We start from the raw sequence: 24,466 nt of genomic DNA, 5'->3' as shown, positions 1-24,466 counted from the left end.
TATGACTCTCTCCTCCCCACCCCTTTCCTTTTAAACATGTTCCAGTGTTTTTACCAGAATTGGTTGCTCAGCTAAACAAACCCCTGATATGGAAAGTTCAGCTTGACAAAACACAAATCAGAGCAGCCTTGTTTGCTTAAAAAAATGCTTGAGCTGGCATGCTCTTGCTCTCTCCTTACCTGCCCTCCCCACTCTCTACTCCCCAAGTCTCTGCCTGTGCATCCTTCCTCCAACACTCCTCTTTTGTAGGTCTTCACCCCCAGCCCCACTTGCACTCTTTCCCCCCTCTCCCCACCTCAACTGCTGTCTCAGCCGGCCGCGGTCTGTTTCTCTCATGATTCTGCCTCTCTGGCACTCCCTGTCTGTGGAGCTGACTTCCTCTTTCTCAGGCACAAAAGGTAGAAGTTTGGTCTCAACAGGCATTTATTAAGCATCATCTGTATACTGTGCCCTTATGTAGCAATGACCCCAAAATTTTGATGGTGAGGGGCAGGGAGACCCCTAGGATGGTGGAGGAACCCCAGGCACAGGGCTAAGGGGTTTGTGTTTGCTTATCAATGCTAAGGAGTGACTGGAGGTTGCTGAACCAGGGTTCGGCTGGACTGGGGTAGTGTTTTCAGAAGTCTGATCTGTACTGATGAGCAACTTTGGTTTGGGAAAGATCAGACTGGAGGTGGGGACAGGGCAGTTAGGGACTGGGATGATAGGCCAAGGTGAAGCCAGGAATTGAAAAGAGGGCCCAGGTAGGGCCAGGGTGGGGAGGGGGTCAGAGAAAGCTCAGGTCTAGCTGTAAGTCCAGGCCAAGCCAACAAGTGCCAAGGAGGTCTGGGATCGTGGCCAAGGAGGATTTGCAAACCCCAAAGGCCAAGTCCGGTACCCTACCCTGCTCCTCACCTGGGTGACAAATGAGCATTTTCCTATAGGGGTGATAGCAGTTGTCTTTGCCTGTCCAGTTGCATTTTCCCTCTTCTTCCAGTAGGGGTCACCTTCCCCCTCCACAGTCTTTAAGTGGGGCTGGCATCTCACTCATGGATAGCCATGTGACCCAGGCCTATCCAATCAGCCTGGTCCCTTCTGACAACAGCTATTGGTTCAGGGACGGGCACATGACCCAGTATGACCCAATGAAAATCAGCCCTGGGATTTCTATGGGAACTATCGGGAAGGAGGAGCTCTCTGTGGTCGACTTGCTAAGCCTAAGCTGCTTTGCTTCCACGTGGAGCGAAACCTGCCTGAGAAGGAAGCCACCAACACAGGAAAAAGCTGAAAGATGGTGAGTGTGAGATTCCTGAGAGCAGCATTTGAGCGTTAACCCCAGATGGCCCTGAAGCCAGCTTACTCCCTGGATTTTTGAACTTTGTGAATGAAGAAATGCCCTATATGGTTTAGGTCAGTTTTTAGGGGCCTTTCCCAGCCCCCAGTGTACCCTAGGAACTTGGAGCTTCTCCTTGGCAAATTCAGAGGGAGCCCCTCCAGAACTGACTTCTGTCCAAGTGTCATTCTCCTCTTGGAGGGGCCCTCTGTCCCTTCCAAGACTGCCTTCTTTTTCATGCTCTCATAAGACAAGGACTTGGAGGTTTCTCAGGTGAGGATGAGGAAATAAACAGAATAACATGGACCTATCTTGGACCTATGAGACAGCCCTTGCCTTAATCCTCAGCATCCAGGGCTCTACCACACCAGAGCTGTGTGACCTCAGGCAAGTATCTCAACCTCTCTGGGCCCCAATTTCCTCCTGTGAAGAATGGGGAAAATAATAAGGATGAAATGAGTTAATACATATAAAGTGCTCAGGACAAATCCTGGTAGATAATAAATGTTAATAAACGTTGGCTGCTATTTTTATTACTCTTACAGCTATTATCCTCAAGCACATCCAATCTCCGAGAAGTCCAGCTCTGGGGGAGCAAGGCCCAGAGACAGGTAAGAAGCAACTGCCTTGGCCATGTTTCTGAGTTCCACTTGGCTCCGTGAAGCACTGCGTCTTCCCCAGATGATTGGCATCAGGGTTATTCATCCAGCATGCTCCAGGTCATTTGGTCTGAGCAGGATGGGAAGCCCATTAGGAGACAGGCAGAGGGGAAGACCTTCTTGCCTAAGGGAATAGCTTGAGCAAACGCCTGAAGGTGTGACAGTACATCCTCACCTGAGGCACTGCTGCTCAGTCTCGCAGGCCCAGGCAGGGAGCCTCAGGGCCCAGGGTTTCCAAGGAAGAGACTCATTTTTCCAGGCTCTGCTTCACCACCACTGTCCCTCTACAGCTTTTGGGGATAATGCCCCTGGGAGGCCCAGGATCTGGGGCCAGGCCTGTGGGTTCTGGGTGCCCCTGGGATACCTGTGGGACACTGGAGTCCATGGACACACTAGGTGGCTTTCTTTGGCAGAAATCACAAGCTACTTTGCACCAAAGAACATCCTGCTTTTCTCTCCCTCACAACCCCAACATGGCAGTTTGGAGCAGGGACCAGCTTCTCCTCCATATAGATGGGGAACTGAGACCCGTGCAGACTGACCCAGGGCCAGACGGGGATTCAGTGAAGGTAGCTTTGGAACCCAGCTGGTCTTCCACCGGACTAGGGCATCCAGCCCAACACCTGATTTAGAAAATAAAGGTTTGAATGCAGCACAGTTATGCCCATTCATTTACAGATTATATTGCCCATGGGTGCTTTTCTGCTACAGCGGCAGAGACTCCCTGGCCTGCAGAATCAAAAATACTTACCATCAGGCCCTTTATAGAAAAAGTTTGTCAACCCCTGCAGTAGACCACACTTCCCTGTAGAAATGCTATGCAGCTGAAATCATCATCATCATTGTAACGATTACATTCTATGTGCCAGGCATCGAGCAAGACTTTTCCAAACTTTTTATTGCCAGGTGAGGGTACAGCTCAACCAAATGTCACACACTCAACACACCTGCATAACCAACACCCAGATCAAGACACACACAAGACCAATCCCCTCGAAGTCCCCTGCAGACCCCCTCCCAGTCACCAGCCCTATAAGGGTGACCGCCACCCTGATTTCTATCTGCATTATTCTTCTGATCAGTTTTCCCCATTTTACTTTCTGTTCAGAGAATCACACAGTCCTTTTCCAGCTCCACACAACGTGGTGACGGTGGGATCGCTCCGTCTCATTGCTTGTCATTCATTCATTCTCACTCCTGCAGCATATTTCTTGGGCGTGAATATGTCTCTGGGTCCTTATCATTCTCCCGCTGCTGGACAGTTGGGCAGTTTCCAGTTTTGGGGGGATGATACTTACCCTCTACTTTCTCATCACATACTGGCTTCAACCTTAAGAAGAAAGATAAATGTGTAGCCTCATTTTAAAGATGTGAAAACGGAGGCCCCGAGACCGTGACCCCTGCAAGATCGTAGAAGGTAGGCAGAGTCCCCCCCCCCCCCCCCACGTCAGGTGTGTTTTCTGTCTTGGCTGTCTGGCTTCCCTGTTAGAGTCTGGCTTGACACTGTAGCTTAACTACACACTCTATGATTCTGTTTCTCTGAAATAGCTAGAAAAGGCAAAACTAAGGAGATACCAGATCATTGGTTGCCTGGGACTTGGAGCAGGCATCGGTTGGAAAAGGGCGTGAGGGGACGTTTTTGGTGATGTAACTATTCCGGAGCTGAATAGTCAGGGTGGTTTTTAATATTTAATGCACAGACATTAGATCTCATTAAGCAGTCCACTACTTAAAACGGGTGGATTTATGGCCTAGAAATTATACCTCCATAAAGCTGTTAAAACATTGCAAACTCACAGTTACCTATTTCGTCACCCCACCCCCATGCCTCAATTTCCCTGTTTGTAAACAGGGGTAACTGTCCTGTCCCCACCTATCTCACAGGGCTGCGTGGGGATCATTGAGACATGGTCGAGCACAGACTGACCGCTCAGCTGCGGCCCTCCCCTCGCTCCTCCTGCTATTAGATGCTCCCTCACCAGCATAACCTGTCTTGCAAAGGCTTTGGGGTTCTCCTGGTCAGAGGTGCCCCCTGAAGCAGTCGGGGTCCCGTCTGGCTTTGCCGGGTCTGACCTGCTCCTCAGCGGGGGCAGGAGAGCCACGCGCGGCGGATTTCCTGGCCCTGAACTCTTTCTCTGAGTGCTCCCCAGAGGTGGCCGCTGCCTTTCAGCTTCTGCGCTTGTTTATTTTCAAAGGGACGGTGCCAGACCGCGCGGCCACCCCTGCCCTTTCAGGGTTTAGTTTTATTCAGGAGATTTCAGGAAGGGAGGAAGGAGGTAAAACACCCTGAAACAAATCCTCTGCCAGCAAAGAACTGCAGCGGGCCCCGGCTGTGAGGTTTGAAGGGCTATGTGAGACTGGAGACTGAATTACAAAGTGGGGAACAGGCTGTTCCCTTTCTGCTCCCCAGCCCCCAGAACACTGAACTAAGGGTGATGTTAATAATAACTGCAAATATTCAACAGATGACACTGGAAGAGTTGGACGTCCGTGTGTAAAAAGAACCAACCCATGCCCTTCACCTTATAGCAAGAAAATTCACTCAAAATGGATCATAGACTCTAAAAATTCTAGAAGGAAACACAGGAGAAAATCTTTGTGACCTTGGGTTGGGCAAAAATCCTTAGATATGGTATTAGAGCAATACTCATCAAAGAAAAATTTGGTAAACTGGAATTCCTCAAAATTAGAAACTTCTGTCTGCTAAAGGCACTAAGGGATTGAAAAGACAAGCCACAGACTGGTAGACAGTATTTGCAAAACACATATCTGATAGAGGATTTTTATCCAGAATATATAAAGAACTCTTCAAACTCAATAATAAGAAAGCAAACAACCCAATTTAATAAAAAAGGGGTGGGATTTGCTTAGTCCCTTTATAAAAAAATATAAACTAATGGAAGATTGGCATGTGAAAGATGCTGAACGTCATCAGACATTCAGAAAATGCACATTAAAACCACCACGAGTTAAAACTACATTCCCATTAGAAGCTCTAAAAAGACTGACTATGCCAAGTGTTGGCAAGAAGGTGGAACAACTGGAATTCTCTCATACACGACCAGTGGGATTGTAAAATGGTACAACCATCTTGGAAAGTAGTTTGGCAGATTCTTACAAAGTTAAACATAAACTTGCTATGCAACCCAGTAATCTCATTCCTAGTATTTGCCCAAGAGAATTTAAATGTACAAGAATCTATATGTGAATGTTTACTCATCAACAACTGGAAATGACTAAAATGTCATTCAACTGGTGAATGGATAAGCAAACTATGATTCATTCATATAATGAAATAATATTTAGCAATAAAAAGAAATGAATTCTAGGCACATGCAACAACACAGATGCATTACTCTAAGTGAAAAGAAACCAGACTCACAAGGCTACTAACTGAACAATTCCATTTTTGAGACATTCTTGAAAAGGCAAACAATAGGGACAAGAACCAGTTGCCAGGGATTGGGGGTGAAGGGAGGAGTTGACTGCAGAGAAGATGAGGGAACTGGGGGTGAGGATGTTGGAATTGACCCTTGTTTTTATTGCGGTAGTGCTTAGATGACTGTACATGTTTGTCAAAACTCATGGAAGTGCCCAGTAAAACGAGATTTTTAATGAATGTAAATTATACCTCAATAAAACAGGACAAAACTAACAAAAACAATTCAGTTGTGCTAGGAAACATAACAGCACCTTCTGTGTGCCAGGCACTGTTTTAAGCACCTTACTTACATATACATAAACTCAATTCTCAAAGCAACCATATGAAGTAGGTATTAATTTTCCCAAAATTGTGAAAGTTCTAATTTCTTCCACTCTCGTATCAGTCCCCAGAGCCCCATTTCCTCTGGAAGCTTCAACTCCCCTTGCTGTCCCCTCCTCTCTCCACAACCCACAGTAGGAAAGGTTTCCGTTGACTTTTTCCTTGAGTAGCACTCAGTGGATAATAAGGCTTGGGGATTGCAAGTTCAAGTGCCTACAGGAACCAGTCAGGTAATGCAAATGAAGAAAACAGGTCAGTGATAGGGAGTGGTGGGGTCTATGGAAAACTGAAGAGCACAGGCTGTGTGTAAAGGAGATAGTTGTTCTTTAGCTCCAACTGCTACCATGTGGAAATCAGGGCCCAGTGTTACCAGATGTTCTGAAATTCCAAGAAAAATCCTAACATATTAATGTTTATATGCGATGTCATGAGTTTTTAAATGCTGGCACTATAAACAGAGCTGGTTTTACTTAATCAGAAACTCTGTGGGTGGAGTCCAGCAAACTGCGTTCTAATAAACCCCCTAGGAGATTTTGATATACACTAGTGGACCTCAGGATGCGTGGGGGTAAGAATAACCCATATTCAGGATGTGGTTCTGAAAGCATGTTCTGGAAGGAACTAAACTATAACTAGCATATCATAGAACTAGTAGATCAACCCCAGGCTACAGTCTGACTAATTGGGTCTGGCACCTAATCCAGACAAGGTAAAACAGGCTGAGTCCCCAAACAAGAACTGGGGCGAACCTCAGAAGAGGAGTCAACACATTTAGAATGGTAAATGATTACTATGAGAACTTTTAACACTTCAAGAACTTTTGTAACTTGTATATGTTGATTGGTTTTTCTATCCCAATCTGTTTATAGTGATTTGCCTTTTTAAAAACTATTCAAGTGAAAAAAAAAAAACTGGTAGGGGTTAGCTTTTACTATGGTAGAGATATTTTCACTCTTTTCTTTTTTTACCCCCCAAGCACAAAAGAACAAGAAATAGAAATGGAAAATCCATATTTAGTGAGATAAGGCAACACCTGTAGCCCCAAACCACAATGTATGAAAGTGGAAAGTGGGGGCTGGGCGAATAGGTATGAACATTGCAAGGTGGAAGGAGATCAGACCCAAGTACTCCAGAAGCAGATACCAATGACAGGCAGGCCAGACCCAGTGTATCTCAGGGACTGGAGGCATCAGGAACTTGCAGGAAGCAGGGGGACTAAAAATGGGATGTGGTTGAAAGTCATACTCCCTCCCCCCCGACACACACATACACAACCTGCACATCTGAGGTGACTGCCCCTCTCTCCCTTCCGCTAGAGAATGGAGGTTTACTCTAAAAGAAATCAAAGAGGCTCCAGAAAGGAGGACAGGATTACAAGACGCCAGAGATCTTTTCCCTAGCCCTGCTCTGGAAACTCAGCAGCTAGAGTCTGCCTCCCAGCAGGTGAATGTCAGATCCTTCCCTGGATCTGAACCACCCAAAAGGATTTCCAGATACCGTCATTTAGCAGTCTTCAGCCAAAAAGCTGGCTGGCTGTGCTGCTTTCAAACTGTTATGCAACCCAGAAAAGCCATGTTCTTCTAATCCGGTCTTGTGGGGGCTGACCTGTTGTTGGATGGAAACTTTTGATTAGCTGGAGATGTGACCTCACCTATTCAAAGTGGGTCTTAATCCACTTATAGGAGTCCTTTAAGAGAGGGATATTTTGGAGAGGACACAGATGTTTGGTGATGCAGAGAAAAAGCCTCCTGGAGATGCTAAGCAAAGAAATGAAATCCAGAGTTTGCCCAGGAGGAGCTAAGAAAGGACCCACAGAGCTGAGAGAGCCTGGTTAGAATCCAACCCAGGGCTGAGAGAAGGGCCAACAGACATCGCCACATACCTTCCCATGTGACAGAGAAACCTGGACATGATTGGCTTTTCTTGGGTGACGGTGTCCTCTTGATGCCTTAATATGGACATTATAGTGGCCTTAGAACTATAAATTCATAACCAAATGAATCCTTTTTGTAAAAGTCAATCCATTTATGGTATATTGCATTCTGGCAGCTTTAGCAAACCGAAACACTGGCTATCTGCTGACTCATCCATTGACAGCCCATGCTATGTCATGCACACTGACCTTATCAGGTATCTTAATGGGGAAAGATTCCAACAAAAGAGAGTTCAAAACAGACCAACAGAAATACCTGGGAATACATTTAATCAAGGAGGTGAAAGACTTGTATACTGAAAACTACAAAACATTGTTGAAAGAAATTAAAGAAGACATAAATAATTGGAAAGACATCTCAAGTTTATGGGTTGGAAGATTTAATATTTTAAGATGTCAGTACTACCTGAAGCAATCTACAGATTCAATGAAATCCCTATCAAAATCTAATAGCCATTTAAAAATGGCAGAAATGGAAATGTTAACCCTCAAATTCCTATGGTATTGCAAGAAGCCCCAAATAGCCAAAACAATCTTGAAAGAGGAGAACAAAGTTGGAAACCTCTCATTTCCTGATTTCAAAACTTACTACAAGGCTACAGTTATCAAAACAGTATGGTACTTACAAAAGGATAGCCATATGGACCAATGGAGTAGAACCTCAAATTCAGAAATAAACCCATCCATCATTTGGCCAACTGATTTTTGACAAGAGTACCAAGATCATTCAGTGGGAAAAGAGTCATCTCAACAAACAATGCTAGGACAACTGGGTAGCCTCATGCAAAAGAATGAAATTAGATCCCTACCTCACACCACGTACAAAAATTAATTAGAACTGGATCAGAGACTTAAGTATGAGCTAAAATGATAAAACTCTTTCAAGGAAGCACAGGAAGATACCTTCATGACCTTGTGCTAGGCAGTGGATTTTAAGATTTTACACCCAAAGTACAAGAAACAAAATAATAATAATTTAAAAAGTCATCCACCTGGCTCCCCTCACTTGAGGCACCAGCCTCAAGTTCAGGGGTCTCTATGGCCACCTGATTTGGCTACAAATTTGGGGGTTCCCACAACCACCTCAGATTCAGTAATTTGCTAGAAGCACTCACGGAACTCATGAAAGCCCTATACTTATGATTCCTGTTTTATGAGCGCAAATTGAATACAAAGAAGGAGCCCCTTCACAAGGTCAAGTTGATAGTAAGTGACTCAAAGCCCCACCAGCTCTAATCATAGCATTGGCCATTCTGTCTGGCCAGTCCCTCCCCCACTACTGATGGGGTCGCCCACCCACCTTATCACTTCATTAGCATAAATATCAGGTACATCCAGGGACCCACTAAGTATAAGGAAGACACTTCTGTCACTCCAGAAACAAAGGATTTAGAATTTACCTCCCAGGAGCCAGGGCAAAGGCCACACCTCTCTTTGGGTAAAATTAATTTCTGATTTCACAGAGAGGATATTTACAAAAATGTGGGGATAAATAATAGAAGTAATAACGAAGAAAATAATAAGGGGTTACCTTTCAGGATGTGATGGGTAGAGTGTAAGAGGCTGGGATGTGTGGGGCTGAAGAGAACTAACTGCCCTCTTAAATAATAAGCCTCTTCTAACATTATTTTATTTTTAAAATCTCTGTATTTTATTTTTATAAAAATATTTTAAATGATATGTTTAAAAGCTCAACTGTAAGTTTTGCTTTATTTCTATTTTATTTGTTTTGCTCCACACTTTTTCTTAAGTGTCCCATGTCTTTCTCTTCCTTGAATTTAATTTTTGTTTTGCTGGAGAACATCCTCTAATAATTGTTTCAGAGAGGACCAGTGGATAAAAAACTATAAATCCTTTCAAGTCTAAAATATCTTTATTTTGTCCTCCTACTGACTGGGGATAGGATTCTAAGTTCAAAATAATTTCACTTTGAACTCTGTTGCTAATTCTCTGTCTTGCAGGATTAAATGTTTTCATAAGACTTCTTTTTCTCTTTTCCCCCCTTTCATCTGGAAACTATTATGATTTTCTCCTATTTTTCTCTTATTTTTGATGTTCTGTAATGTCACCACAGTATATTCAAATGTGGATTTAAGTGTAGATTTAAAAATTTAACCTCATTGGCTCTTGGGGAGCCTCCCCAATGGATCATCTCATTGGTGGGAGACATACCTTAGTTGATCTCAGATATAATCAGCCACAGATGAAATCAACTGACATAATTTAATACATCAGCTTTCTGGTTTATCAACCAGCCACAAAATATCCTTGTAGCAATAGTCAGGCCAGTGCTTGCCTGACCAGACAACTGGGCATCATCACTTGGCTAAGTTGACACCAGAAACTAACCATCACAACAGTCACATGGCCACCACCCAAAATCAAACTATAGAGTATTTCCATCACCAGAATGTTCCCTTGTGCCCCTTTTGTAATCCACACCCCACCAGCCCATCCTGAGCTCCTGGCAGCCACTGATTTGGTTTGTGTCTTATAGTTTTGCCTTTTCCAGAATGTCATATGAATGGCATCAAACAACATGTGGTTTTGTAAGTCTGGCTTCTTTCACTTGGCATAATGCTTTTGAGAGTTGTCCATAGTAGTGCATGTATGGGGAACTGTTCAGTCCAAAGTTGTAAGGGTCATTCATGCTGTTCACCAAATATTTCTGGCTGGCTGTTTTCCAGTCATATGATGGGATTGTACTCCCTGGCTCCCATGTGGTTGAGTGGGGCCATGAGATTAGTTCTGGCCAGCGAGCTTGAGCTGTGAGTACACTTCCCTTCTGAGTTCTCTCTTTCCCACTGCCCCAGTGACTGGCAGCATTCAAGATGGCGGCCTCTGTCAGTCTTATCTTGGTGTGACAACAATCAGCAGCTCACATGTGATGGACATGCAGACAAAAGATAGGTAGCTTGAGCGAGCAGTAAACTTTTGTAGTTTTAAGCCATGGAGCTTTCTCTGGAGATGGTCTGTTAGCCCAGTATGAGTGGCCTCTATGACCCATATAGAAGGCTTATTTTCCTTTAGCACTGGAAAGTTTTCTTGCTTTACTGCTTTGGTTATTTCTTACCTCTTTTTTTTTTTTTCCTCCCATCTTGCTTTTTCTTTGTGGAACAATTGGACTGGGAACTTTTCAATGTATCCTCCGTGACACTTAATCTCCCTGTCTTTTTAGCAGTTTTCTGGGCAAAACCCTCAGTTTAATCTTCTAGCTCACTATTATGTTTTTTAGCCTTCTTTGTTTTGCTATTCAACTTAGTGTTTTTTTAATCACATTTTAATATTAATTTTCCAAGATCTCTGTTTGCTTCTTTTTCATAATAAGTTATTGTTTAATAGTTGCAGAATCTTTCATGTTGTTTCTAGAGCTACTAATTATTTTAAAAGTTTATTCTGTGAACTCCTCCCCTCAATTGTGAGTTCTGCCTTTAGTTGATTTAGGTGGCTTTTGCACATGGTGTTTGCTTTCCTTAATTGTTTGCTGGCTGTACTTATCTGTAATTCTTTGTTTTGGGAAATTTGTGTTTGCTTGTCCATGGATTCTGATTAGATTACAATGGAGTGCTCCTTCTGGTTTTGAGAAAGCAGTTGGCTGTACTGAGAGGCTGTGTTTTCTTGAAGTTTATTTTCTGGATGTGGGAACTCCTTGTCCTTCTTGGGAGTTGTTAATGACCTGAGTCACTGCCCCATGTGTCCTCTCTGCACTTGGTGTTGCCCACTGCTCGGCAGGAGAGCAGGTAGCAGGCTGTCAGCTTAGATCCTCTGCCAGCATTTCCACATTTCCCTGAAAACAGACCCCGAGACCTTCTCCTTTTCCTGCCAGCTATTGATTATAAGCTTAGCACCTTCCATACCTATATCTTACTCTCAGCAGTCCTCTTCTTCCCACATTTTAAACTGTGATTTTCAAGTCCTGTTTCTTCTCTAATACAGACTTTTAGGAATTTATGGTAAAGATTTAAAAGACACATCTGTGTACCGAATACAGCCCAGTTTATAGTTTCAGCCTTATTGTTATCCCCTCCCAAGAAACTGATATATATATATATTTTTAAAGACAAATTTATACAAGTAAAAAATACAAATGAAAATAATAAAAATTTTTTTTGGAAAAATTAGAAAAAGTCAATAAACATAAAGAAGACAATAAAAATCAACAACCCAGAGATATACTAATTTTATAGTGTAACTTTTTGACATTTGTTTTATACATACACATAAATATATGAATTTATTTTTTTGAAATTAATATCAAACTAGTGATAGTGTCTACAAATATGTAGTTACCTCATCATTACGAATATCTTGCATCATGTTCCATTATATTTGGGGCAATAATATATTAAATAAAACCCCTCTTGTTGGGTATGACATTATTTCTAATGTCATTATTATAAATGATGCTACAAATGTCATTCTTAAAACATATATCGTTAGGGTACAATTCTAGAAGTGGAAATGCTGTGTCACATGTGGCTGGGTGTTTACGATTTTAATAAGAGAAAAGTCTTCAGACAAAGGAAGACAACTCAAAGGGTGGGCTTTCTAGGCATTAGCAACCAGAGTTGGAAGAGGTGGTTTGGAAAAGGGGGATTCTCAAAGCCACACCTGGAAGCTGCTAATCCTTCCAAATATCCTTGCAGATACCTAGGGAAAGACTTAGCCTACTTCTTTGGCAAGTGCCCTGTTCTTTTCTCCCCAAACACCCTCCCCTTCAGAAGGCCCTTGTCAGAGTGCCCAGCCCCCATACAAATCTGGAAGTGAAACTGGTTCCAAAGCAGAGCAGAGAGCAGCTGTGAGGGACTCAGAAGCCCTTTGGGATTATGGTGGAGCCTCACTTGCCCACCCTGGTACCGTGCCCCCTCCCACCTCTAAGCTGCCCTTGAAACTCTGAAACCTTCACAGCTTTCTATAAATGCCAATTATTAGGTTGAACCATATGATATAACTTTCTGTAGGTCAAAAAGCAGTTGAATTCCCGGCCCATGTTCCCCCCACTCCAACCAGAAAAAAAGCGATGCCCAGGCACCTTGCGGCTTTGGTTGACTCCTTCCAGAACTTCTCGTACATTTACCAAGCGTCTACTCTGTGCCAGGAACCCTGGCAAGCACCGTGAAGCCATTGTCTTTCAAAATCATCACAAGTCTCTGAGGCATAGGAATTGTTGCCCATTTCACAGAGGTGAAAACTATGGCTCAGAATTTCCTTCAGAATTATTTAGGGGCTGTGTCGCCTGCCGAAAGTAAAATTTTAATAACAATGACAATATTCTGAGTTGTAACGTAAGGACCTGGGGTCTCGAGAAAGACAGCTGGGTTCGAGTCTAGCTTTGTCATTTAATAGCTGTGATGCTGAGCGCTTCCTTCACTTGGCCGAGTCCATCTCCACCTCTCTGAACCTGAGGGCTCAGGAAGAAGGGCTCTGGTTCTCGTTGCCGGAGTTGCACAGGTCCTTCCGCGACTCAGTTTTCTCATCAGTAAAATGGGGAAAAGAGCTACGACGCACGGGAAAGTCACAGCTGAGCTGTCAGGGCCCAGTTCCGGCTTGTGCAGGAGAAAACAGGGCCTGGAGCGGGACGGAGCGCCGCCCCCACCTACCACGTGGAGCGCCAGCTCGTCCCGCAGCACGGCCGCGGGGCGAGTCACCCCAAGCGCAGGGCGGGGCGGGGCGGGGAGGGGGTGGGTCCGTCCTGCCCCGCTCAGCCTCTCCCAGGCCGGGACACCCGCGACTCGGGGGTCTGGCCCCCGCGTCCCGCAGCCACCGGGGAAACCCCGAGGGGAGGGGTCGACGAGGGGCGGGGCAAGGAGGCGTGACCTTCGTTACCCCTCCCCTTTTTTTGTCCTCCTAGCTATGGAAAGGATCCTCTGCGCCTTTAAGAAGCCAACGCGGGCAGCCGATTGGCCGAGACGCGCTAGTGACGTCACGCCGGGGCTGGCGCCGAGTCGGCCCGGTCGGCCCGTGCCCTCCCCCTCCCGCCCCGCCGCGCGCTCGCGGACACTCCGCGCGCGGGCCGGGCCGGCGTCGCCTAAGCCTCGCCCGCCCGCGTCGCCCCAGGTCCCGGGGGATGCCCCCGGCCGGGCTCCCCTCATGGCCGCCGACGTCTTCAGATGCTCCCCGCGCCGGGCCTGCAGCAGGGGCCGCCCGGTGCTGCTCAAGCCCCAGGTGCCGGAGGACGACGACGACTCGGATACGGACGAGCCGTCCCCGCCGCCCACCTCCAGCGCGGCCGCTCCGGCCCGGGCTCACGCGAGCGCCGCGCCGCCGCCGCCCCGGGCCGGGTCGGGCCGCGAGGAGCCTCCGCGCCGCCAGCAGATCATCCACAGCGGCCACTTCATGGTGTCGTCGCCGCACCGCGAGCACCCGCCCAAGAAGGGCTACGATTTCGACACCGTCAACAAGCAGACGTGCCAGACCTACAGCTTCGGCAAGACCAGCTCCTGCCACCTGTCCATCGACGCCTCGCTCACCAAGCTCTTTGAGTGCATGACGCTGGCCTACAGGTGGGGACCTGGCGACCCCGGGCGCGCCCCGCCCCTCGAGCGGGGGCTCCAGTCTCTCACGAAAAAAAAAAAAAAGCGAGGAGGCTCTGAGTCTTTGGGGACCCCCCAGTGAGAGAGAGAGGGTCCGGGTCCTCATCTCCTCCCTTGGTTCTTGCGACTTCATGTGCCCCTGCCGGGCCCTCCCCTCCAGCCTGGGCTTCCCGTGCTCGGGGGCTCTCGATTTTTGGCAACAATACCGGCTGCACCTTGCATTACCTGACTGTCTCTACCTCTTTCCTTCAGCGCTTAAGGAGTGGTTAAGACCACTTGTCCAGGAGCCACTATGTAAATGGTCGTGGAACATCTCAGAGCCTCCGTGTAAAAAGGGGATGACAGTAGTATCTGCCACCCTGGGGCTATTGTGGGGATGGAATGAGAAGGAAAGTGTTTATTCTGAGCCTGGCACGTAGTTAGATGCTCCATAAGTGTTCGCAGAGGAAGACAGGACCCATCAGATCCCATTTATTGGGAGGCCTCCCCCATCTTGGGAGGGGCCCTGGGTGTCTCCTAAGAAGGCTTTTGGAACAGCAGGTGTTGAAGGTGCAGTCTGTTCTCCTGGCAAGTTGAGGGTTTTCTGTCTGGCCCTGAAACATGGTATGAGGGAGGTGTCAGTGTTTAGGGCAGGTATCCCAGATGCCATCCTGGCATGTCCATTCCCCTGCAGGCCAGGATCCCTTTTCCCCTAAATCGAAGAAATGCCTGGTTCTTTAAGGGTTACAGCATCTTTCCACTCTCTCCCCATCCCCCTGTCTGTCTGCTGGGTACTGGCCTCAGGTAACTTTTCTGCCACAGCAAAGATCGTCTTTGGAATAGCTGCAGTGGCGTAGGCAGCCTGGCCCTGTGCAAAGCTGGTTTATAGGATTTCTACTGAGTTGAGTTATCCCATTCTCGCTGAACTAACTGGGGTCTCTTACGTTGACTCTGCAGGAGCATAGGAAGAGTCTCCTGGGAGACCAAAGAAACAGTGTAAAGATGACTAGAAATAATATTCCCCCCTCTTTAAAAAAATTTTTTTTGAAGAGCTATGAACTCCCACCTCCCCCAATATATCTAAGTTTAAGTTTAAACTCTATGCGGTTATTTCCTGTTAAAACACTAGATACTTGACTCTACACCATATTATTTTCCCCCTCTGGAATAAGTGATTAATCAACTAGTTCCTTTGTTATGTTCCCGAAATGTTCCCCCTCCCCATTTCCTTTCTTGAAGGTTTCTCTGATTGTTTGCCGCATGGTTGCTGCACATTACCCGAAGTTCTTCCTTCCATCTTCCTTATGTGGCACATAAATTGGTCAGGCTCTGCTCTGAATCTTGGGTCTTGCCAGTTTGAGCTAGCATTGAGCCTGTGAGGATCTTCTGTTTTTTGTTTGTTTGTTTGTTTTAAACACATTGTATTGAGGTTGCAGCCCTGTGCTCCACATAGCCCAAAATTTTAACACTTACTCAGTCTCAGATTTTGAGCAGTCCATTGGAATTGAACCCAGCTAGATTGCAGCATTTTCTACACTTGAAATAGCCCTTTCAACTCAAACTAGAGGTGAAAAGAATGGAATGTATTTCATTAAGAGAACGTGATCTTTATTTTAATATAAACTTCTAGATGTATAAAGAGAGGATGGTTGATAGAGAAGCAGTCTTGAGCTAGAAAGGTCTTACCTAAGCTCTGCTAAGGGAAAAATAAACCGGTCTCCCCTTTGCCCTCTGTTTGGATAACCTAAAGGCTTATTGTTAAATAATGCCAAAGAATTTTAGTAATAGCCTTTTTGTTTGTTTGTTTCTTTCAAAAATATTTTGGCAACTGGGTGTTGCACCGTTACTTTTCTTGGTTGCAAAATGCACTACTCTTAGTGCAGGAGGCTGGCTTACTGTGTTCTTTAAGGCATCCAGCCTGCTGACTTTCATTTGCTGTTACTGTTTTCCACTTGCCTAAGTTCTGGCACTGCAGGTCCCTGGATGGACATCTGTCAGTGATCTCTTAGGAAGATGCTGTTTGTCTCTCTGTGAGAGGCTGGTTTGGCAGGTCCCAGAGTCTACTTGGCAGTGTGGAACTTTGGTACAGATTGACAGAGGAATACTCAAAACCAGTTGTCTAGGTTGTGTTCCCTGGAACAGAAGTGTGAGAACAGAAAGAACTATGAGAACAGCTTTCCTGTCCTGACCGCCAGCTGGCTTTCAGAGAAGTAAGTTTGAGATATGGGGCAAGGAGGAAAGAAGACTTTACTCCAGAGACAGTCTAAACTCCATTTCGATAGGGTTACAGCCTTCACTACTGGTTTTCCAGATTTTCTTCTCCTTGGGTTGAGAGAAAGTCCAACTGGGTCTCCTCCTCTGTGTAAAGGTGTCTGGCCTAGGTTGTTTCTAACTCAACTTCCTGTTTCCTGGCCTCTTCGTCCTAACTCTCTAACTCTCCCTGGTATACTCTGCTTCTTTTTTTCTTTCTGGTTTGGTTTCCTGTTAACCGTCACCTCCCAGCTGTTTCCAGATGAGGCTTAACAGCTATTTTGGGAGGAACTAAATGCAGGGGAAGTTGTGGTCATTACCAGCCCTCCTCCGTGAAGTGGTCTATGGATTCTGAATATGATCTGTCCCTGAACATGCAAAATCTTTAACTCCTGAACCGTCTTGCACTGCAGCTGACTTTGGGTGGGGGATAGGGTGTTTGAGGAGTGGGGACTATGGGTGAGTGTGTCTAGGGGCCTGCCTCTGATGACTCTGGGTACGACCGCAGAAGGGATTCCAGCTTCGTTGTGGCTGGGTTTGAAATCCAAGTTCTTTCTCCTCTGTGGTGCTATGTAGTCCTTGAACACAGCGTCTTTATTTTATGCTTGATTATTGGCACGTTTTGGAGAAAAAGAAGTTGCCTCTGCCCAAGGCAGAAGTTAGGTGAGAGATGACAGGGGAAAGAAGCCCATGGCTTAACATTGCTGAGCCTTCCTGTCTGCCACTGTTAAATGGAAGGATAAAGTTTCTCTGCAGGGAGGATATGAGGATTAACTGAGATATTGTTTGTGAAGTGTCTAGCCTCGTACCCGGCAAATAATAGGTCAAACCTCCAAATAGAGGAGGTTTAACAGGCCAAAAGTAGCAGGTTGGTTTTGGCAGAATTTCAATTCAACCTCTTCATTTAACTGACATTTATGAGACCAAATTTCTCATCTATAAACTGACAAAAATAACTTATCTCACTGGGGTATTTTAGTATAACCTTCAAATGCCTGCTTAGCAAATACTAAATAGAAGTATTCTTGGTTTGGCTGGATACTTTCTAAGACTCCACAATGGAGCAATGTGCTGTAAAACATAGCTCATGGTTCTTGCCCTTTTAACATTTTAAGGAATGTCACACATGTAAATCCCCCACACAGATTCTGAACACATCTAGTGTATAGCTTTTTGTGGTTGGTTTTGGTTTCACTTCTGCGCCTTTTTAAGTAAATTCTTATCAGAGAGCCTGGGTGGAGATGTCTAGGGGGATGGGGGATTGGGGGAGGTCATCTTTTTATGTTTTTAGAGATAAGCAGTAGCTTTCCGATAAATGGTTTTCTGCTGAAGTGGCTATTTGAGGAAACTGTTTAATTAGGACCTGCAAGATAGCCTTGGGATGTTTGTAGGGTGTAGTCCCTTATAGTAACCTTTTGTTAATGACCCAAGGTGGGAGTCTATGCCAGATTTAAGGAATAGCAAGGATTAAAAATTTAGAGCACTATGTTCTCCAGGTTGCCTTAAATAGAGGAAACTTCTAATGCTAGGCATGGTAACTAGTTTTAAATGGGAGCCATTCACACAAATGACTACATTAGTTTTCATCTTCTGTAACCCTGCCAAAAAAATAAACAGTATTTGTTCCCTGAGGTTCTCTTTAATCTCTAATCTTAGTGCCATGAAGGGTGTGCTCTGAGGTGGGAGGTGGGGCTATATAGATGGAAAAGTTTTTGTCCTTAAGGAACTCACAAACTTGGGGTAGAGGGTAGATAAACAGTTAGAGGACTACTTACTATCAGGGTTCTGATAAATATGTGTACTGGTTGAATGACAGTACATAGGAAGGGTACCCATATCAGATTGAGAAAGAGAGAGTGTTTGTGTATTTGTGTTACCTAACCAGTACAGTTGTGTAAAATTTCTCCTGACATCGGGATTTGTGGAGCAAGTTGCTACATGGTGTGTCATGGAAACACAGGTTTAGGGCACAACAGAACTTTCAGCAAATGACCACCTTATTACTTACGCAGCACACAGGATCCAAGAGAGCCCATCATGACCAGTCTCCTGGGGTGACCCAAACTGCCTGGGCTGGGGTCAGTTGATGGCAGCTCCATACACCCCACCTTGTGTTGGAGAAGAGAGACAAATATATGCTATTTGAGTGTGATATTTATCTACCCTGGGAGAAGAGGGCCTTGCCCCCTGAGAATTCCTGCCTTGGTTAGCATGTGGCACTGCTTGTTCCCCAGTTTCCGGTTTAAGATCTGGTCAGGCCTTTTCACTAGACTTAACATCTCCCTCGGATTGTGGAATGCAAGTGGACTAAAACATCACTATACACTATAGAAGAGAAGGGTGGGTATAGGCGAGGGCTGGGAGATGGACACTGAGCATGTGTCTGTGACTTCCCCAGCAGGACTTAATACTTATCTCCCTTTCCTTGTGTCAACTGTCAAAAATTGTGGATCCGATTCCTCAGTAGGAAGCCCAGTATTCCTTTTACTTGTCTTGTCTCCTTCTCCGGGATCATTTCTATTTTATGTAGAGGTTGATTGGCTAATTGCCATCCTGACAGAAGGGTGAGGACAGATGATAAACTCGGGAACAGAGTCCATGCCCTTCTTTCTGTGTCTGCTCTTTCCCACCTCATGAAAATCTGTCTTTCCTTCAACTTAAGGAAGCTTGAGCACTTGCTGCTCTTGGAAGCATTCCCAAAGAGAATTTGCTTCACGTTCCTCTGTAAGTCCACAGTCCTTATTTGATTCCGCCTTGTATCCCTATTACATAGACCTGACCTACTAGGATTCCTGCTCTTTTTGTCTTTGACTTCGCCACAGAGCCTAACAGTGTCTGACACATACTGGGTGATTAAGAAACACATGTTGAATCGAAAAGGGAAACTCAGCAGTCTGAGAGCCAACTTTATAATTTTGCCTTTGGCAAACCTTGTTTATCTTCAGCTGTGCAAAGGCAAATAAATAGCCTTGGTGGAACAGAGGGAATGTTGGTCTGGAGTGGCAGAACAGGTTAAGTGCTTTCATTGGGTGCTGTTTATATTGTGGCCCACTTGGACTGCTGTGGTAGGCAGATTTACAGCCCCCCAAAGATATCTGTGTCCTAATCCCCAGAAACTGTGACTGTGTTGGGTTACATGGCAAAGGGGAATTAAGGTTACAGTCGGAGTTTAGGTTGCTAATCAGCTGTTCTTGAGATGGGGGAGCTGTCTGCATTATTTATGTGGGCCTGATGTAATTATAAGCGTCCTTAAAAGTAGAAGAACTGCTTGGAAGAGCGAACCAGAGAGATGGCAGGGTGAGAAGAACTTGGCTCTGGGTTGCTATCTTTGAAGATGGAGGAAGGGCCCACAAGCCAAGGAATGCAGGCAGCCTTTAGAAGCTAAAAAAGACAAGGAACAGATTCTTCCCTAGAGATCCTCCAGAATGACTATAGCCCTGCCAACACCTTGGTTTCAACCCAGTGAGACCCATTTTAGACTTCTGATCTCCAGAGCTGTAAGATAATACATCTGTGTTGTTTTAAGGCACTAAGTTTGTGCTATTTTCATATAGCAGGAATAGGAAACTAATTCAGGCCAATTTCAAAATTTCTTGAGGAAATGTTCTTAAGAACTTAGCCCAGTTATGAAAATCTTTCTTACCTCTTCTTCTACCACAGTAGCGCATGACAGTCCACCCTGTACTTATACTCAATTATGTTGGGTGTACTAGGGGCCACTTCAAGGAGATCTAATGATAAATGCCCTCATTATAAAAGGGAGAGTCTGTGAAGTGGCTCTTACCTTTGTTGCCCAGTACTATTCCTAAAATAGGGTGTTGTAGAAAATTAATTTTTTTTTCTAGGTATTGATACAATGGCTCATGAAAAATTTGAAGGATGGGCTTCTTTTCCCTGGAATAGAATTACTTCTTAGATGTGAAATGTGCAGGCCAGATAGTGAATGTCTAAGGTAATATTATCTAGCTTTTGTTGGAATTTTTATGCTTATGGTTAGAATTCTAGGCCATAGGACTTGAGTCCTAAGTAGAGCTCTTTTGGTTGTAGCAGATCAGGGACCCTCTTGTTCCTGCCGCTGTAATGGGTTTTTTCTTTTGCAAGGACCAGGAAGGGTGCTGGTAATCTCATAATAATCACAGGATGCCTTGGCCTACCAGATGCCCAGCTGTGGTAGCTTCTTATACCACCATTAAGTGACCTCAACTCCTCTCTCAGGCTCTGCTTTCTTCGAGGCCTTGCTTTTCCCATTGCCAGCCAGCTCTCTCACCTGCCACTCTGTTTATTTTCTTTACTTCTGAGTTTCTGCTTTCAGGGTACTTCTGCATCTGCATGATGGAAGTTGTCCTTATGTGTTCCTTATGTGGCCTGTGTGGCTCAGAGCTTCCTATGACTATCACTGTTCTTTGCCATTTGTCAAATTAATTAGCCCCATATCCCCCAATTCAAATATCTGAAAGCAAGACTGGCCCGACCCCTCCCTCTCTAAGCAGAACCTCATGGACCACAGATAGTGCATCTGGTGTTTGGATTGGCTGATTGCCTGCCCTTAGCATGAGTGCTCATTACTCTGAAAGTATTAATTATGCCTCTATTGTGTTCTACCCCTGGGGACATAGTAGTGAACGAGGCAGGCATCTCCCCTCAGGGCACTTACATTCTAGTGGGGGGGAATCAGTGAGCAAATAAGATTTTATATAGTTAGTGCAATAAAGAACATAAAACAAGATAATGGATAGAAAGTGATGGATAGGTAAGTGGTAGATCCTTTATCCAGGCTGGTTAGAGAAGTCTTCTCAGGAGGTGATGTTTAAGATTGAACTGAAACCTGAGAGCTAAGGAAAAGCCAGGCCTGGGTACTCATTCCAGGTAGTGGAAGAGGTCTAGGCCAGGGCCCCAAGGTGAAATGAGCTTGGCACCTTCAGGGGCTAGAAAGAAGGCCAGTGTGGCCAGAATGTTGAGGGCCGGGGGCCTGTGGTAGCAGATAAGGTTGAAGAGGCAAGGCCCTTGTTGGTCATGGTAAGAAGTTAGGATATTATTCTTACTGTATTGGGGAGTCCTGATTAATCTTTTTTTCAGAGATCCTGTCACTGCCCTGTAGAGACTAGTGTACAGGAAGGCAAGGCTAGAAGCACAAATACCGGTTGGGAGGCTACTGAGTACTCTTTTCTGGCTAGGATGGTAGTATTGGAGGTGATGAGAAGTGGGTGGATTTAAGATGTTTTTCACACTTGCTAAAGAATTGGACTTGGGGGAAGGGGTGCTAGAAAGAAAGGAATCAGTGAAGACTTGGGGTTTTGGTCTGAGCAGCTAGGTGCCACCAATGAAATGAAGCCTGGAGAAAGACCAGTCAGTCAGTGTGAAGCTGGTGTGAGTTGTTCTGAGGACACTGCTGTGCATAAAACTTGGCTGCCAAAAAAACAAAAACAAAATAAAAAACCTTGGCTGCCTAAGGCTACCCTGACTGCTGGAGCTAAGGTTGGGGTGGGTTCCTTGAGAGGGGCAGTCAGTGTGGTGGGCACTGCTGTCACCCAGTGAGCACACCGTGGGCTCTTCTGTCCATCCTGCTACGTCATGCCTTCTGGACTTTCTGCTGTGCCTCCTGAGGCTCCAGACTGGGGAGGGAAGGTTTTAGAATTTTGGAAGGAGGCTTGCGTTTGAATAGTTTTCTTTTTTTTTTTCCCCACTGCAGTATATGCTGTCATGCATCCTGAATGATATTTTCACTTGGTAGGTCTGGTTGTGGTAGAGAAATAGTGACTGGTCTTGGTTTCCCTAAAGAAGCTTCTCCAAACATGCCATTCTTGTTGTATCTGGGTTAGATTACACCATCAGAAATATCTTCTAGAAGAAGTGAGTGTGGAAAAGGCTATTTTGTGGCTCTAGAAAGGGGTCTAGCGTCTGAGAAGTAATTCCAAAAATTGGATTCCTTATTGAAAGCTTTTGGTCTCTGTAGTGAACATAAACAATCTGGATTAGGTAATAGTAAATAAATGTAAGAGCTTATAAAAATGAACAGTAGAGAGAATCAGAGTATTTGTGGAAACAAAGATTTGGGGGGATTTTAATTACATTGGAGAGGGGAAACCATTTGGGGGGTACAACTCCTCCGTTGAAGAATATTCTGAGGGAACCATTAACTCTGAAAGCTAGCTGTGATTCCTTCCTTTTTAGGTTTATGGACCTAGGGAAGATGATATTCATTCAGGATTCCAACTTAAAAAAACAAACAGACAACCCCCTAAAGACCCTCTTCTTATACTTATCTGGTCCACTTGCAAGTGAACGACCTCATCTTTTGATTGGCAGTTGGGACCTGCCAAGAATAACTTGATACTAAGTTTTTGAGGAAGACAATTTATAAATCCGTATTATGAGTTGTTAAAAAAAAGCCTGTATTAGGTTATTGTTTTAGCCAACTATTTTCCACTTGAGTAGCAGGGTCTTTTAAATTGCCTCTTTGTTTAATTTCTCAAGCAGATATTTCTCTGCCTTGAAGCAGAATTGTTTCATCTACCTCTAGGGAGTCAAATTATTCTTTTTCAAACAGCTTTATTGGGATATAATTTACAAACCATAAAATGCACCTATTTTAAATGTACAGTTCAATGATGGTTTAGTGAATGGACTGATTTGTGAAGTCATTATAAATTCAGATTTAGAACTTTCCATCACCCCAATAAAAAATCTCTTGTGCCCTTTTATATTTAGTCGAAGTTTCCATCTTAGCCCCAGGCAGCCACTAATCTACTTTGTTTCTATAGATTTGCCTTTTCTGGACATTTCATATAAATGAAATCATACAACATGTGGTCTTTGTGTTTGATTTCTTTCACTCAGCATCATGTTTTGCGGTTCATCAATATTGTGGCAACCATTAGTATTTTGTTCCTTTTTACTGACGTATAGTATTCCATTGTGTGGCTGTACCATATTTTGTTCATCTGTTCATTAACAGACATTGTGCAAAAGTAAGAATTAGACTAGTAGAATGTCACTAGTCTTTTTTCTTTAAGACTCTTATTTTTCTCCCATGTATCTTATGTGTTTTGTGTTGTGTGTTTTATTTATTTATTTTTGAAAGCTAAGCTATTGCCTTAAAAACAGATTGCATTTAGCAATAAAAAGAAACACTACTGGTATATGCAACAACATGGATGAATCTCAGAAACATTATGTTGAATGCAAGATGTTTTAGCCAAAAGAGTACATATTGTATTTTCATTTATTTGAAGTTCTAGAATATGGGTAGTCCCTGGTGAAAATAATCAGATCAGGACTTGGCTCTGAGGGTAATTAGAGAGGGAATTGACTGGGAGGAGGCATGAGGGAACTTTCTGTGGTGATGGTAATATTCTGTGTCTTGTTAGGGGGTTGTCTACACTTTGTCAAAACTCATTGAATGATACACTTAAGATTTATGCATCTTATTGCACATAAATTTTACTTTGCAAATGAGGACCACTGACATGTGTTGAGCTCTGATTAATGACATGCATGCTGAAATGTTAGGGATGGAATACACTAATGTCTGAATCTTACTTCGAAATGCCTTAAAGTAGTGGTTTTTAAACTCTCCTGTAAACTTTACTTTCTTAAATATTGAGAACCATAGAAGAGCTTTTGTTTATGTGGATTACAATTATTGATATTTACCGTATTCTAATTTAAAACTGAGAAAAATTTAAAATATTTAAAGCATTTAAAAATAATAATCCATTAAATGTTAACACAAATAACATACTTTTTATGGAAAGTAACTCTTCCAAAATAATACTAGGGAGAAGAGGAGGTGACATTGTTTTATACTTTGTATATTGCTTTAATGTTTGGTTGATATTTGATTAGAAGACAGCTGATTTCTCCTGTTTGATCTGCATTTATCTGTTGCGATATCACATGTCTGGAAAATTTCACTATACAGTAATGAGAGAATAAGAATGGAAAAGGCAAATAAGTTCTTAATTTGTAGAAAAGATGAAGGTAAATCCAGCATGCACGCACAGCTGTGGTGACCCCAGAAGTCATCTCTCCAGCTCT

The 24,466-nt window shown here is 44.3% G+C and overlaps 1 protein-coding gene and 1 long non-coding RNA gene across 3 annotated transcripts in view; both read left to right on the top strand.

Annotated features, from left to right (window-relative positions):
• The first annotated feature begins 1,164 nt into the window (after window positions 1-1,164).
• On the top strand, window positions 1,165-2,619 carry LOC143682237 (uncharacterized). The gene is made up of 3 exons (XR_013175042.1): window positions 1,165-1,273; window positions 1,858-1,923; window positions 2,385-2,619. It is a non-coding gene; the product is annotated as an uncharacterized LOC143682237 (long non-coding RNA).
• Window positions 2,620-13,673: 11,054 nt separating this feature from the next.
• Window positions 13,674-24,466, top strand: part of MLXIP (MLX interacting protein) — a 97,998-nt gene continuing 87,205 nt past the window's right edge. The window contains exon 1 of one of the 2 annotated variants that reach the window (XM_077159743.1): window positions 13,674-14,170. In XM_077159743.1, the coding sequence (XP_077015858.1) occupies window positions 13,758-14,170 (413 nt within the window). In that variant the 5' untranslated portion in view covers window positions 13,674-13,757. The other variant, XM_077159745.1, reaches the window with a different exon arrangement.

The sequence above is a fragment of the Tamandua tetradactyla genome, chromosome 5, assembly GCF_023851605.1.
Source record: "Tamandua tetradactyla isolate mTamTet1 chromosome 5, mTamTet1.pri, whole genome shotgun sequence".
NCBI lineage: Eukaryota > Metazoa > Chordata > Mammalia > Pilosa > Myrmecophagidae > Tamandua > Tamandua tetradactyla.
This window is presented reverse-complemented; position numbering and strand designations above follow the sequence as displayed.